This window comes from Nycticebus coucang, chromosome 17, assembly GCF_027406575.1.
Source record: "Nycticebus coucang isolate mNycCou1 chromosome 17, mNycCou1.pri, whole genome shotgun sequence".
Lineage (NCBI taxonomy): Eukaryota > Metazoa > Chordata > Mammalia > Primates > Lorisidae > Nycticebus > Nycticebus coucang.
In genome coordinates this window covers 29688954-29706465 of record NC_069796.1, presented here as the reverse complement: position 1 = coordinate 29706465, position 17512 = coordinate 29688954, and the positions used below count along the sequence as shown (strand labels likewise).

General features: G+C 37.2%; 1 protein-coding gene across 2 annotated transcripts in view; it reads left to right on the top strand.

Moving 5' to 3' along the window:
- The window catches only part of FNIP1 (folliculin interacting protein 1), a 155595-nt gene extending 138083 nt beyond the window's left edge, over positions 1-17512 (top strand). For both annotated transcript variants that reach the window (XM_053566305.1, XM_053566304.1), the window contains 3 exons: positions 6413-6610; positions 11902-12017; positions 14858-17512. In XM_053566305.1, coding sequence (XP_053422280.1) covers positions 6413-6610; positions 11902-12017; positions 14858-14936 — 393 coding nt within the window. In that variant the 3' untranslated portion in view covers positions 14937-17512. The remainder of the gene's footprint in view (positions 1-6412; positions 6611-11901; positions 12018-14857) is intronic.

The window sequence follows — 17512 nt, the reverse complement described above, 5'->3', positions numbered from 1 at the left end:
GGGATTGCATTAAAATTATATATTGCTTTGAGTAGTATGGACAATTTAACAATGTTGATTCTTCCCAGCCATGAGCATGGTATGGTTTTGCATTTGTTAACATCTTCAGCTATTTCTTTTCTTAAAGTTTCATAGTTCTCTTTATAGAGATCTTTCACGTCCTTTTTTGGATAAACTCCAAAATATTTCATCTTCTTTGGCACTACTGTGAATGGAATAGAGTCCTTGACTGTTTTTTCAGCTTGACTATTGTTGGTATATACAAAGGCTACCGATTTATGAATGTTGATTTTGTAACCTGAGACACTGCTGTATTCCTTGATCACTTCTAAGAGTTTTGTAGTAGAATCCCTGGTGTTTTCCAGATATACAATCATATCATCTGCGAAGAGTGAAAGTTTGATCCCTTCTGACCCTATATGGATACCCTTGATCGCTTTTTCTTCCCTAATTGCGATGGCTAAGACTTCCATTACAATGTTAAACAGCAGTGGAGACAATGGGCAACCTTGCCTGGTCCCTGATCTGAGTGGAAATGATTTCAGTTTAACTCCATTCAATACAATATTGACTGTGGGTTTGCTGTAGATGGCCTCTATCAGTTTTTAAAATGTCCCTTCTATACCAATTTTCTTAAGTGTTCTGATCATGAAGGGATACTGGATATTATCAAAAGTTTTTTCTGCATCAATTGAGAGAATCATACGGTCTTTGTTTTTTAATTTGTTTATGTGCTGAATTATATTTATAGATTTACGTATATTGAACTGGCCTTGAGACCCTGGGATAAAACCCACTTGGTCATGGTGTGTGTATAATTTGTTTAATGTGTTGCTGGATTCTGTTGGGATCTTGTTGAATATTTTCGCATTAATATTCTTTAATGATATTAGTCTATAGTTTTCTTTTCTTGTTGGTTCTTTTCCTGGTTTGAGGATCAAGGTGATGTTTGCTTCATAGAATATGTTGGGTAGTGTTCCTTCTTTTTTTATATTTTCGAAAAGGTTTAATAATACACGTACTAGTTCCTCTTCAGTGATTTGGTAGAATTCTTTGGTGAAGCCATATGGTCCTGGGCTTTTCTTTTTGGGGGAGATTTTGTATAGTAGATGCTATTTCAGAACTTGATATAGGCCTGTTCAACATTTCCACCTGATTCTGGCTAAGTCTTGGAAGGTGGTGTGCTTTCAAGTATTGGTCAGTTTCCTTCAGGTTTTCATATTTCTGAGAATAAATTTTCTTGTAATATTCATTAAGGATTTTTTTGAATTTCTGAGGAGTCTGTTGTTATTTCATCTTTGCCATTTCTAACTGATGAAATTAGAGATTTTACTCTTTTTTTCCTGGTTAGGTTAGCCAAAGGTTTATCTATTTTATTGACCTTTTCAAAAAACCAACTTTTTGATTTATTAATCTGTTGTATATTCATTTTGTTTTCAATATCATTTAGTTCTGCGCTAATTTTGGTTATTTGTTTTCTTCTGCTGTGTTTTGGGTTGGAATGTTCTTCCTTTTCCAGTTGCTTGAGATGTCCCATTATGTTGTTAACTTCCTATCTTTCCGTTCTCTTGAGGAAGGCTTGCAGTGCTATAAATTTCCCTCTAAGGACTGACTTTGTCGTATCCCAGAGGTTCTGATAGTTGGTGTCTTCATTATCATTTTGTTCCAAAATTTTGGTAATTTCCTTCTTAATCTTATCTCTGACCCAGGTATCATTCAGCAAAAGGTTATTTAGCTTCTTTGTTTTTGTATGAGTATGCAGATTCCTGTTGTTACTGAGTTCATCTTTTATTCCATGATGGTCTGAGAAGATGCAAGGAATAATTTCTATTCTTTTAAATTTGCTGAGGTTAGCCTTGTGACCTAAGATGTAATCAGTTTTGGAGGATGTTCCATGGGCTGATGAGAAGAATGTGTATTCAGTTTTGTTCGGACTAAATGTTCTGTAGATGTCTGTTAAATCCAATTGTTGAATGGTTAAGTCTAAAATTTCTTTGTTTAGCTTCTTATTGGAGGATCTATCCAACACTGCCAAAGAAGTGTTAAAATCTCCAACTATGATGGTACTGGAGGAAATCAAGTTGCTCATGTCTGTTAGAGTCTCTCTTATAAATTGAGGTGCATTCTGGTTGGGTGCATAAATGTTAGTAATTGAAATCTCATCATGTTGAGTGTTGCCCTTAACAGATATGAAGTGACCATCCTTATCTTTCCTTGTATTTGCGAATAAAATTGCAACACCTGCTGTTTTCTGATTTCCATTTGCCTGAAATATAGATGACTAACCCTTCATCTTTTAGGGTAATATGAGATACTTGTGTGCAGCAGATATCTTGCCTGAGTTTTTGTATCCAGTCAGCCAACCTGTGCCTCTTTAGAGGACAATTTAAGCCATTCACATTAATTGAGAATATTGGTAAGCCCGGTAATATTTTGGGTATCGAGTTTTTCGAAAGTCCAGTGGACATTTTTAATCCTTTCTCCACTTGGTAGTTGGAATTTGATCAAAAGTTTCTGAGGTAGTTTACCGTTGTGGTGGAGGATTGCACTGGTCATTATGGAGGATAGGTCTGAGAATATTGTGGAGAGCTGTTTTAGTTATAGCAGATTTCTTTAACATGTGAATGTCAGTAAAGTATTTAATTTCTCCATCATAAATGAAACTCAGTTTAGCTGGATACAGGATCTGGGGTTGCAGGTTATTTTGTTTTAGGAAATTAAATGTTGATGACCACCTTCTAGCTTGAAAGGTTTCAGCAGAGAGATCTGCAGTCATTCTGATATTCTTACCCTTATAGGTTATGGTTTTCTTACTTATGGCAGCTTTCAGAATTTTGTCCTTCATATTAACTTGAGTGAAGTTAATTATTAATGTTTCTAGGAGATGTGTTATTCAGGTGAGTTGTGCTGGGATTCTGAAACTGTCTGCCATCTGCATTTCAGAATCTCTTGGCATGTTTGGAAAGTTCTCCTTCATAATCTCATGAAAAAGGGCCTCTGGACTTTGTGAAGCAACTTTATTGCCTTCAGGAATTCTTATAAGGCGAATATTAGATTTCTTCGAATTATCCCAAAGCTCTCTTGAGAGAATGATCCGTTTTAGTCTCCATTTCTCTCCCTCTTTGAGCACTTGGGAGCATTCAAAAGCTTTGTCTTCAATATCAGAAATCCTTTTTTCTTCTTGTTCCGTTCTGCTACTGAGGGATTCTACTGTATTTCTCAGATCTTTGAGGGCTGCAAATTCTTGTCTCAGTGTGTCAAAATCTTTGGTCATTTTGTTTTTGAATTTATTGAATTCTTGAGACAACTTTTGTAATTGCTCCTTGAATTTTTAATTCCAACTTTACCATTCTATTAATCTTATTAGCAATCCAAACTCTGAATTCGATTTCTGACATTTCAGGCATTTGTCTATAAATAGGATCTTCAGTTGTGTCCACCGTATTGTTCCTTGGGGGAGTTGGTCTACTCTGGTTATTCATGTTACTGGAGTTTTTCCTCTGATTCTGCCCCATGATTATTTTACACCGTTTGCCTAGATGAGCAGTTAAGTTGAAGTTGGGTTGGGGGGCTCCTGTAGTAGTGATTAACCAACCCTTTACCCAAGAGGTCGGACTGGTGTCTGTACCTTTTTCTGTAGAGCTTTGCAAAGGACCCGTACATTGTTACGGCCTATGACACTGGGGACTTACTTTGTGTGGTGGGGCTAAGTGGCTCTGTCTTGTTTTCAGCTGGTCTCTGTCCTACCCTAATGAATTAGTTACTCTGGGTTGAAGTCTCAGCTGTGGACAAATACCAGCAATTGAAGTCTCAGCTGTGGAGAAATACCAGCGGGAGAAATACCCCGCTCTCCACTGGCAAAACTGGAAAAAGAAAAACCTTCCCACAACCACCAAACCCAGGGTACCACTGTGGATAGTCCTCAGGTGATTGGTGCAGTCCGAGAGATCCAAATCATTTGTCCCTGTCAGCACCTGGTCTCAAGTGAGGAAATTCTGGCAACTAGCTAGCAGGGGTCTGCTGGCAGCTCAAGTATGACTCCTTCTGGTGCTCCAGGGAGTCAGAAGGACCCTCCCCAGCAAATGAATTAGTCTGGGAAGGTTGATGCCTCCTTCTCCACCTTGCACCTCTATCCCACACAGTCACTGGTAACCCCACAGGGCTATGACCCAGTTACCTTCAATGAGCAGATGCTCCAGGGGTTTGAGCCTTCCTGAGTCACAGAGAGATCCTATGTCTCCTTGGCCCTCAGGCCTCCGCACTCTGCCACTATCCAGCAGGGGAAGCTGAGGCCTGACAACCTTTGGTGATTAATGGAAGCTGGGGCAGGTTACTTAGTTCTAACCCTGTCCCTGATTGATGTTGCTGACACTTACATTTGTGCAGAGTTTGTGATTCTGTCCTGACTATATTCTCCTGTGGACCAGGCGCTGTTTGAGTTCACAGAAACTGCGACTCAGGCTCTGTCTGTGCTGCTGCCCAGGGGTGGTGTTTCTTTTTCCCCTGCAGTCTGTGTTGGGGCAGGTGTGGTTAGAGCTTACACTCAGCTTTCCATTTCCTGCCTGCCTTTGTCTCAGCTATGGTCCCTGAGAGATGGTGTTAGACTCACTAAGGAGTCCTGGCTCAGCCCCACCCTGGGAGTATGCTGTCTGCACAGGCACCAAGTACCATGCTTGGCCCAGGGCTGTACTGCTTCAGGCATACCCTTTGTTCACGGGGTCTGCGTTACCGTCCCAGATCTATTCCTCCAGTGTCTGCCACCAGAGAAGATGCCCGGCTTTGTCTGGTTGCCCAGAAAGATAGGGAGTGTCCTTCCAAAAGATCACCACGGTGTGAGCCCTGTTGTTCCTGCTGCTCCCACTGCTGCTTTATGCAGTGGGTGAGGGGAGGGTGCACCGCTTCTCCCTTTCCATACTGTCCTTCAGTCCACTGTTTTTCTCCTTACACCTGTGCCGCCGAATCAGCACAGACCTACAACAGCCCACGCCCTGTCCACACCTCTCTAGAAAATGCCCAAGTATCTTGACTCCTTGGGGGACAGGCTTCCAGACCTCGGGGTGAGAGTGGAGGGGAGTGCTGGGAGTTCAGAATTGCAGGTAGAGAATATATACAGTCTTATGCCTGGTGGGAGAGTGCCACAGCATCGTAGCAGGGGATGGAGTTCCAGTTTTTAGAGGGTCTCTCCTGTGGGATAAAATGTGAAAATGTTTGAAGTCTGCTCACTTGTTTGTAGAAAGTATACTGCAAGCCGTTCTCGTGGGGGAGGGCACGTCCGTCCACTTTGTGATGGGTTTTGTACCTTTTGTTTTGTATCCTTGGGATCGCACCTCCCCTCAGCAGGGTTGATGTGTGTTCTTCAACCTTCTCTCTTGGATCAGCTCCAGATCATCAGCTTGCTTGTTAAACTTCTGTCCTTAAACTCTCCTTCTGACGAGAGCCTCTATAGAAAGCTGGCTCCAGTTGGTCATCTTGCCTCTGCCCTCCCCTTCATATTCTTAATATTATTCCTGTTTCCTCACGGAGATTTTCATGCTTAAGAGCTTGATTTGAAGATTTTTGTTTCTTAGTATTTTCACTTTCCTGTAGGTCTCATTTTTAGGAACTTAACTTGTGCCTTTGTGGTGACCTTTTTTTCATTTGCCAATGTATCTTGGAGAACCATGTTAGTACATGTTGATTTATCTCCCTTTTAACTGCTATACTCATACTGCAGGTATATATCTTGTTAAAATGAAAAAATCCCCAGTCTGGGCAACTTAGCAGGACCCCCCCCCACCAGAAAAACATAAAATTAGCTGTATGTGGTGGCACACATGTGTAGTTTTAGCTACTTGGGAGGGTAAGGCAGGTGGATTGCTCAAGCCCAGGATTTGGAGGTTGCAGTGAACTATGATCACATCACTGCCTTCTAGCCTATGCAACAGAGGAATACCCTACCTCAAAAATAAGAAAGAAAGAAAGAAAAAAGGAAAAAAAAAAAACTAGTGTGCAATTTACTTTCTGACCTCCAGAGAATAGCTCCTATATTAATGCCTAACATCTAGCATATTGGGATAGTTAGCATAGAATCTTATCATTGGCTTGTTCACGTGAATAATTCCTGTCCTGTTTTTAAAATATTTATGTCTTTCAAGGTAAAAAATACTTTTTTCTAATATTTTAGAGGACAATCCTGCCACTTATTGATTAAAGAATACAAAATCCTGGTAATAAATACAAAGTATCTACGATTCTGTAAGTTGTTTCATAGTATTAGCTTAAGCAACTATCCATTCTCTTTGATTGGGCTTTTGAAATTTAATGGGGTTTTTTTTTGTTGTTGTTTGTTTGTTTAATATATATTCATTGTCAAATTAGCATTATTTTTGAAAATGTTTGCTTATCATGAAATAAATTGTTCTCTTCCTTTCAGCATCCTGTGTTGGATGAACCAATAGCAGAAGCTGTCTGTATTATAGCTGATATGGATAAATGGACTGTTCACATGGCCAGTAGCCAGAGACGAGTAACAGATAATAAATTGGGAAAGGAAGTATTGGTTTCAAGTCTTGTTTCCAATCTGCTTCATTCCACTCTTCAACTTTATAAACATAACTTGTCTCCAAATTTTGTAAGTATGGCTAGAGGTTGAATTACTTTGAGCATTCTGATAGATGACTAAACTCTGCTTCATATATGCCTACATTAAATATTGCTCTAGCTTCATCATTGTTTTTGTGAAAGAAGATATTAGGAACTGAATGTTTTAGTTGCCTCCTAAACTCATGTACTGAAGTATTAACCTGAGTTGTGATAGCATTTAGAGAGGTCTTTGAAAGGTAATTAAAACTAGATTAGGTTTTTCGTTTGTTTGTTTTTTTAGACAGAGTCTCACTCTCGTGCCCCCGCTAGAGTGCCATAGCTCTCAGCAACCTCAAACTCTTGAGCTCAAGCTAAGCAATTCTTTTGCCTCAATCTCCCAGGTAGCTGGGACTATAGTACTTGCCACAATGCTAGGCTTTTTAGAGACAGGGTCTCACTCTTGCTCTGGCTGACCTTGAACTCAAGTGATCCACTCACCTCACCCTCCCAGAGTGCTGGGATTATGGGCATAAGCCACGGTGCTGGGCTCTAGATTAGGTCTTAAGGGTGGAACCTTTGTAGTGGTATTAGTGGCCTAATAAGAAAAGTAGGAAAAAATTGTTCTCTCTCCTCTGTGTGTGGACACAGGGACAAGGCAGCCATCTGCCAACTAGGAAGAGGGCCCTCATGAGAACCCAGCCATACTTGCATCATGATGTTGGACTTCTAGCCTCCAGAACTGTGAGAAAGTTGGGTGACCAAAACAAAATACCACACACTGGGTTGGGTGACCAAAACAAAATACCACACACTGGGTGCCCTAAATCTGTGTTGTTTAGGGCACCCAGTGTGTGATATTTTGTTTTGGTCACCCAACCTAAGCCAGAAGAGGATGAGTTCATATTTATATGTTCTGATTTCAGCAGCCAGAATTTTTGTTCATGTCCAATATCTACAGGATTTATGTAGAATGTCAGTGCATTCTAGATACTTACTGTTATGTCATTGCTTTGTATGATCTCTCTTTGTAATATTGGTGAGTTCTTACTAAGGACACCATTTTCAACTTTCATCATTCTTTCAAGTTAGGAAAACTGTAATATAGCATGACTAAAGAACCCTGACCTCTGCAGATCAACTTAATAAAATCCATCTTTGACAAACTCATAGCTAATGTCATACTCAATGGTATAAGACTGTAATACTCATTTTCAGCACTTTCCATTCTTGAAATCTTAGAGCAGTTAGATAAGAAGTTTTAACAAAAATCTTCAAAACTGTAAAGGAAGTAAAATTATCTCTGCAGATCACATGATCTTAAATGTAGAAAACAGAAAAACTCGACCAAAAAAATTAGTAATAGGCAAATTAAACAAATTTGCATTTCATTAAAAATAAATAAATAGAAAAATTAGCAGGGTGTTGTGGCAGGCACCTATAGTCCCAGATACTCCTGGGAGGCTGAGCAGGAGGATGGCTTGAGACCAAGAGTTTGAGATTACAGTGAGCTATGATGACATCACAGCACAGGGTAACAGAGTAAGACTGTGTCTCAAAAAAGAAAAAGAGAAAGAAAAGAAAACAGTTTAACTTACAATAACATCAAAAAGAAAAAATGACTTAGGAATAATACCAAGGAGGCAAAAAGCTTGTACACTGTAATCTACAAAACATTACTGAAAGAAATTATAGAGCATAAGTAAATGGAAGCACATCCCATTTTCATGGATTAGAAGGCTTAATATTATTAAGTTGTTATTACTATCCAGAGTGATCTACTGATTTGATGCAATCCCCATCAATATCCCAATAACATTTTTTGCAGAAATAGAAAACTCCGGTGGGCACAGTGATTTATGCCTGTAATCCTGGCATGCTGGGAGGCTGACGCATGTGGATTGCTTGAACTCAGGAGTTCCAGACCACCCTGAGCAAGAGTGAGACCTGGTCTCTATTAAAAATAGAAAAACTAGCCAGGCGTTTGTGGTGGGTACCTATAGTCCCAGCTACTCAGGAGGCTGAGGCAAGAGGATTGCTCAAGCCCAAGATTTCGAGGCTGTTGCTATAGGCTATGATGCCAGGGTACTCTACTCAGGGCCAATAGAGTGAGACTCTGTCTTTAAAAAAAAAAAATGAAGAATCTCAAGGGACTTCAAAGAGAAAGTTGGAGGACTTACACGGTCTGATTTCAAAACTTACTACAGAACTATAGTAATTGAAACCTTATGGTACTGGCATAAGGACAGGCATATAGACAAATGGAATAGAATGGAGATCCAAAAAATAAACACTCATGTTTGAGGTTAATTGATTTTCAACAGAGGTGCCAAGTCCATTCGACAGAGAAAGCAGTCTTTTCTACAAAAATGCTGAGAAAACTGGAGAGCCACTTAAAAAACAATGAAGTCGAGCCCTTACCTTATGCCTTATACAAAATTGAACTCAAAATCGATCAATAACTTAATGAGCTAAAACTATAAAACTTATAAGAAAACATAGGGGATAAGCATGACAATTGGATATAGCAGTGATTTCTTGAATTTGACATCCACAGAGTCAGGGTATCAACAGAGTAAAAAGATAGCAAAGAGAAAGGAAAAAAAAATATTTGAAAATAGTACCTGAAAAAGGATTGATACTCAAAATACATAAAGAACTCCTATACTCAACAACCAACAGCAAACAATTGAATTTAAAAACGGGCAAAGGACTTGAATAGGCACTTCCCTAGGGAACATATATGTTCGACATCATTAGTCATTAGGAACATGAAAATAAAAACCACAGTGAGATGCCATTTAATACCTATAAGGATGGCTATGGTCAAAAAATCACAACAACAAATAGTATTGGCCAGTATGTGGAGAAATTGAAACCCTTGGGCAGTATTGCTAGGATTGTAAAATGGTGCATTATCTTTAGAAATCTTTGGCCATTCTCAGAAAGTAGTATTCTCAGAAATGTAGTATTGCATATGATCTAGCAATTCTCTTTATTCATTTACACTTAAAAGCAGAGATTAAAACAGGTAATTGTATCCTAATATTCACAGCAGCATTATTGAAAATAGCCAATAATTAGAAATAATTTACTGTCCATCACCAAATGAATGAATAACAAAATGTGGTATAATATGTACAATGCAATATTTATTCAGCCATTAAAAGGACTGAAATTCTGATAATGCTACCATATAGATAAGGTTGAAAACATTATGGTAAGTGAAATAAACCAGACAAAAAGGACAAAGATTGTATGACTCCATTTATATGCAGTGGAATCAAATTGGCAAATTCATAGTGATGGAAAGTAAAATAGTGGTTATCGGGGCCTGGGGGAAAGAGGGAATGTGGGGTTATTATTTAATAGGTACAGAGTTTCTGTTTGGGATAATGAAAAACTTCTGGAAGTGCGCAGGGGTGATGGTTGCACAACATTGTGAATGTATTTAATGCTATTGAAGTATATACATTAACATGGCTAATATGGTAAATTATATATTTTATATATACATATATTCTAGAGTTACGTTTTTCTTCTTTTCTTAGGCATTTTCAGCCTGATCAAGCATTATGGGAAAAACATACACCACAAAACAATAAGTGAGCCAAGAAATTCGTATGGTTGTGTTTTTCCAATAATAAAGTAGCTGATTTTATTAGGAGCTGATTTTTTCTTTTCTTTTCTTTTTTTTTTTTAGGAGCTGATTTTCTTTCTAAAGAAAGAACTCTGCAAGCATTTAGTGTTTCAACACTTAAAACTCTTTTTTTCTCAAACATAAGATAGTATTCTGTAAGAATTTGGTGTTTTAACACTTGAAACCCTTTTTTCCTCAAACATATATAGTTTGATTTGCATGAAAAATCACCTATTTTAGTGAATTAGGGAAGCAAAATTCATGTTTTAATTTTTAATGTTCCAGCTTAGAAATATCTCTCTCTTAGTAACTATTGGCCAGAATGTAGACAATACAAAACATTCTCTGTAGGAGAATATAGTCTCTCCTATGTAAATAAATTTGAAATGTACCAATTTATAAAAATTTTACATTTATCAAATTCTGGAATCAAACCATATCAAGGGCTGAGTATGGTAACTCAGTGTTGTAATCTCAGAATTTTGGAAGGCTGAGACAGGAGGATTATTTGAGCCCAGGAGTTCCAAGTCAACTTAGGCTACATAGTTTGACCATCTCTATAAAAAAGAAAAATATCGTTTCAACTTTTTATTAAATAGAATTTTGCTCTGTTGCCCTGGCTAGAATCTGGAGTTGTTATCACAGTTTACTGCAACTTAAATCTCTTAACCTCAAGCGATTCTGCCTCAGCCTCTTGAGTAGCTGGGACTACAGGCATGTACCACCATGCCTGGCTAATTTTTTCCGTTTTATGTGGAGACAGGGTCTCACTCTTGTTCAGGCTGGTCAGGAACTCAGAGCTCAAGCAGTCCTCTAACCTCAGCCTCCCAGAGTGCTAAGATTATATGCAAGAGCCAACATACCTGGCCATCAAAACTCATTTAAAAAAAAAAGTAGGCAGCCTTGGTGGCATGCAACTGTAGTCCCAGCTACTTGAGAGGCTAGGGCAGGAGGATCACTTGAGCCCAGGAGTTCAAGGCTGCAGGGAGCTGTGATCATGTCATTGCATTCCAGCCTAGGCAACAGAAAGATACCCTCTGTCTCTTTAAAAAAAAAAAAAAAAGGAAAAAGTTTTGAAAATAGTGGTAATGGTTGCACAACATTTTGAATGTACTTAGTAACACTGAATTGTGCCTCTTTAAAAATGGTTAAATGGGGCTTGGTGCCTGTAGCTCAGCGGCGAGGGCACTGACCACATGCAGTGGGGCTGGCGGTTCAAACCCAGCCTGGGCCTAACAACAATGACAAGTACAACAAAAAAATAGCCAGGAGTTGTGGCAGGTACCTATGGTCCAGCTACTTGGGAGGATGAGGCAAGAGAATCGTTTAAGCCCAAGAGTTTAAAGTTGCTGTGAGCTGTGACACGACAGCACTCTACTAAGGGTCACATAGTGAGATTCTGTCTCAAAAAAAAAAAAAAAGAAAAGGTTAAATTGTAAATTACCATACTTAGATTTAAAAAAAAGGAAAAATGCATTTAATCCTATTGAATTATATAGTAGAAGCTAATCTTTGATATGACCCAGAGAAAGATTTACATTGCTTTATTGCTAAAACTAATGCTTTTTAAAAATGTGATCCAAATTTTACTTCATGTTGGAGTAATTAAAAAATTGTCAAAAACAATTTTGCTTTTGAATTTGCCATGACTCAGTGTTGGAAACTGTTTTATGACATGGTTCTTGGTTCCTCCCTAACTGCAGTGTGTAATGCACCTTGAGGACCGATTGCAGGAGCTATACTTCAAGAGTAAAATGCTGTCTGAATATCTGAGGGGACAGATGCGCGTTCATGTCAAGGAGCTAGGAGTGGTACTGGGGTATGTTCATGGTTTCTTTCTGGCTTTATCTTTTCATTGCTTTAAGCAAGGCATGTTCCTCAGAATAGCCTTTTTTCCTTTTAAGTATCTTTTCCTGTTACAGGCTGATTGGGGGGGGCTCATTTTTATATATTAAATATGTTTTAAACTCATTATTCCAATCATCTGTCTTCCAGAGACTTGATTAAAGTAACTGAACGCTGTGTGGATGTTTGTACATTATCTATGTTATGACTCTTTCATCTATTTTATTTTGTTATTCTACTCTTCAGTTATTCCTGGGAAGGAAACAGTAATCTGAAGTGCTAACTGAAGGAAGAATGGGAAGTTTTTATGTCCTATAGTAACTTTTCCTTGTTCTAAAGCCACTTTATGTGTGTGTGTATCATTACTTGAAATGCTAGCTCTTCAACTAAATAAAATAAGTTAGGACTTTTATCTAATTCAGGTTTTATGAATGGAAAAGGAACCAACATCACTGAGAACCTATTTTATATCAGAAACCAATTTTTTTTATTAGTGTTATTTCTTAACTCCTATAATCATTCTGCAGTGTGTAGGCAGTATCATACAGATTTTGATAGAGTAGGTAGGGCTTTGAATGACTCCAAATCTTTCTGACTCCAGATCCTATTTAGATACTATAATACCACAGTTGTTGAAATCCTGATAAAGCTTTTAGTTTGAGCAGTACAAAGAAAATTGTTTTCTAGTACTTGAGAAGCCAATAACAGGATATAATGTTGTTTTTCTGGGGAGTGACATTTGTGTTTAATACCTTTATTTTTAAAAAAAAAATATCTAAACTACTTTTAAAAATATTGTGCATACACATATAACCAAACTTCACAGTACATTTTGGCATAAGATGAAAAGTAAGTCATTGCTTTTTTTCTATCGGTATCCAATCCCCTCCCATGCACTGTTAATGGATTGCTTATTCTTTTTTTTTTTTTTTTTTTTTGTAGAGACAGTCTCACTGTACCGCCCTCGGGTAGAGTGCCGTGGTGTCACACGGCTCACAGCAACCTCTAACTCTTGGGCTTACACGATTCTCTTGCCTCAGCCTCCCAAGCAGCTGGGACTACAGGTGCCCACCACAACGCCAGCTATTTTTTGTTGTTGCAGTTTGGCCGGGGCTGGGTTTGAACCCACCACCCTCGGCATATGGGGCCAGCGTTCTACTCACTGAGCCACAGGCGCCGCCCTGGATTGCTTATTCTTTTTTTTTTTTATTTATTTTTTTTTTTATTTATTTATTTTTTTTTTTGGATTGCTTATTCTTACAGAATTTTTATTTCATTTTGACACAGAGTCTCACTTTGTTATTCTCCACAGAGTGCTGTTGCATCATAACTCGCAGCAACCTCAAACTATTGGGCTCAAGTGGTTCTCTTGCCTCAGCCTTCCCAGTAGCTAGGACTACAGGCAACCGCCATAATACCCAGCTATTTTTTAGTGACAGGGTCTTGCCCTTGCTCAGGCTGGTCTTTAACTGAGCTCAAGCAATATACCTGCCTCGGCCTTCCAGAATGCTAGGATCACAGGCATGAGCCACCATACCTGGCCCCTCTTACAGAACTTTGTAAAAGATAGTGTAAAGACTATAAGTTGATTTACACTCTGATTGTCATTGTGCAACTTGCCTTTTAATATATCTTGAAATTTGTTCATTTAGTCATATACTGATTTATTGCATTTTTAATGGCCATATAGCATTCCATTGTATGTTGAAATTTAGATTATTTTCAGTTTTTTGCTTTTATAAGGCAATTTGAGAGCGAATGTAAACCTTTGACATTTGTAGGATAAATTTCTTGAAGTAGAATGTTTGGTTAAAGGATATATATATTGAATTTTTTATAGATACTTGCATTTTAGTACAGAGTAATGAATGCTGTTCAGAGAGTAACAATACCAATTTCTACAAACAGCAAGAAGCATATTCTTCTCACGACCGTATTACCCAATTTTTAAATATTTGCTAAGCTACTAGCTGAAAATAAAATCTATTTTATTTAAATCTCTCTACCCATGAGTGAGTCTGAGTAACTTTTTCTCCCATTTATTGGCATTTTTCCCCTTCTATAAATTTGTGTAAGATGCATTTTTAAGAAACTCCTATTCTCCCACAACATCTGATTATATAAACATTTGGATCTAAAATAATGTGTGTGTGTGTGTGTGCACGCGCGCGCGCGCGCGCAGATGCACATGCGCAGCTGGGCACAGTCGCTCATGGCTATAATCCTTCGCACTCTGGAAGGCGAAGACAAATGGATTGCTTGAGTTCAGGAGTTCAAGACCAGCCTGAGCAAGAGCAAGACCCTGTCTCTAAAAATAGCTGGGCATTGTGCAGGATGCCTGTAATCCCAGGTACTCGAGAGGCTGAGGCCGGAGGATTGCTCTAGCCCAGTAATCTGAGGTTGCTGTGAACTAGGATGACACTATACAGGCACTCTAGCCTGAGCAACAACATAGTGAGAGACTGTCTCAAAAAATAATAAATAAAACAGTATGTGTGCACAGTATTACTCTATTATTATCCTGGATTGTAGTTTTCAGACATTGTCCCTTGCCTCAAATGCATGGTCCATCAACAGATTAGATACTTTCTTACAGACGTTACTTTGTTACCCTTGATATTCAGAGTCTTTTTTAAAAATTATATTCAACTTTTGTTATGATTGATTCTCTTATTAACCTTTCAATTTGGTCAGGATGGCATAGGTCCTTAACTGGTGAGGTAAAACGGCTGTAAGGTAATGGTCATTGCCTGTAGGATTTATGTCCTGGACCCAGAAAATCTGAACTGAGATTTTTTTTTTTCTTTATTTCAGGATTGAATCCAGTGATCTTCCTCTTTTGGCTGCTGTAGCAAGCACTCATTCTCCATATGTTGCTCAGATACTGCTTTAGTTTACATAAATGGTTGTTAGAAATTGGTGAAATGATAAGTAGAAACCAGTGAAGCATATACAATATGCATTTATGGAGATTTTTTTCACTGTTAGACTTCCATCTAAACATATCAGTCACTGGGGTATTCTGCATTGCATTACGTATTCTGTGTACATCATATGGATTTTTCTTTTTGACTGGACTTTGGTTGGTGGTAAATTTTTAACCAAGTGAAGTAACACAAATAATTTTGGGGGCAACATTTGAAAAAGCCAAAGTGTAACTTTGCAATGTGACTATATTATCAAGGAATTTCATGTGATCACTGCAGTGTTATCACAATTCATAAATAACAGATGTCTCATGATGTAAAGACTTTGAAATAGTCATTTGATTAGTTTTTACTTCTTTATTTCTAAGGTACAGAGATACATAATTTGATTATTTGTTATTTTGTTTTACAGTTTAAAACAGCTAAGTTCTGGTTATCTCTCAAAGTATTTTGAACAGCCTGTTAATTATAATAAACTCAGAATGAGTGTAAATGTGTGTTATATTATCTACCCAATTGTACATATGTATCTATTTTTTTAAAAAGCAGAGGTAGAAATACAAGATTGGTAACATGCATTTTTAAAACAATATTTTCAACTAGTATGAACTGTATGTAATGTTGAAATGTTAACTTTCTGGTGATTTTTCTGTTTCACACACTCTAAAATATAAGTAAAGCCAATCTTTTTTTAAGGCAGAGGAATGTAGATTCCAATAAGAATACTACTTTATACCATTTGTTTATAAGTGTGAGGTAATTCTTATAAGTATTAATATTTACGTATTTTCTAGTTTAATAAATGAAAACTAGAATTAAAAATTACACCAAAGCATTGACAAAAATAATGCTATTTTCTTTAAAAGTGCTCAGGTAGCCAAGGCCCTTGCTTTTGGTATCAGCCCTTGAATCCATAGGATCTGAATATTTGTTTCACTGCTTAATAATAGTCTATTTACACTAATAACTCGTAACTCTTAAAATTATTCTTTCTCCAAGAGCCCCACCCTTTTTAAGTTGATTTTTTTTTTCAAAGATTTCTACTTGTCACTTGTCTTTGTATATAATATAGGAGTGTTGCTCATAAGAAGGCTAATATGGAACCAAACTCCTGTAAGTAATGTAAATAGAAAGATGGGTAGATAAAAGTTTTCAATATGCTCTACTACCTCAGTTTACTTGAATACTGCATTATAGTTTATTCTTTGCTTATCTAATCTAAGATACTTTCGAGGCCAGAAGTTGGTTTCTGTTTTCATTGACTATTTTCATTATAATTAACTAAAAAACCCCACTTGCTTATTCATTGTTAAATACACTAATATCCATTCTTGGTGTTTAAATTTCCAGTACTTAATGGAAAAATTTCTGTGGTGTGTTTAGTTTTTGAACTTCAGTTTATAACATTAGGTTACATTTTGCCTTGCTCTTTATGTATTCAAGAGATTTCCAACTAGACAAAGAAGAAATAGCTATTTTAATGGAATGTAACCCTGAAATTGGTGTGCCTACAGTCTGTTTGGCGCATGTCCTAGTATCTGGTCCCAGTTAGTACCTGAGTCTCCCATGGATGACTTGCTGCCAAAGAGTTCTCATTTTCTTTGGCTTAGTTTTCTTATTCTAATCATTAACAAAATTCTTCTGTTGTCTAATTTTAAAATACTTTGAGTTAGTTTATTTGCCAACATTCAGAATATAGAAAATGTTATATGTACATTATACATTTTTTTTTTATTATAGCTCAGAATAATAGCTATCAGATAATATCTGTTTCTGGGTGTTTCTTCGTCATCAAACTATTCTCTATTTGAAATGTATAATCAATTACCATTTAGAAATTCTAGTCTTCAATAAAGGGATGGCTCTTGCTACTGTTATTCTTAATGCTAAGTTTGCTGGGAAGGCCTATTGCTTCTTAAAGAATCATTTAATCCTTATAGGATTCTTGAGTTCTGTAATTCCTAACCCTTCTATAATTTGTTACCTTCATCATAGTCATTCTTTTCTTTACACAAAACCCAAGGAATGAGCTGCTACTTCTTTTAAGTGTGGTCATTATGATTAATGTGGAAAGAGGTTTAGCCTATTTGAAATAATTTTCAACTTACGGTACAGACAGATGTTACATATCAGAAAAAACTGTTGCAGTAGGAAACAAAAAAGGGATCTTTTAAATTATGGAACTAAAACTAATTTTTTCTTGTATATAAACTAATTGATTTGACTTTAAATATTACTAGCCTTTATTAATATGTCTTAATTTTGAATTTGAAAATGTTAAGTGCAATAAAAACACACTGCAGATTTCATCTGATTGGAATACTCTGGGGATGATCACTAAGAAGACCAGATTTTTACATAATGCCTACTTCTAGTAGATGTCTTACGAGAATGCTCTGCTTTCTCTAAGTTATTTAGATGGTGGATATGTAAAATGTACATTCTTGTTCCTTGTCTATATACATTTCTCAAATGTACATCTGTATTATAATAATCTCCCAGTTCTAGGGGAAGTTTGTGCAATAAATACATGTTAATTTGA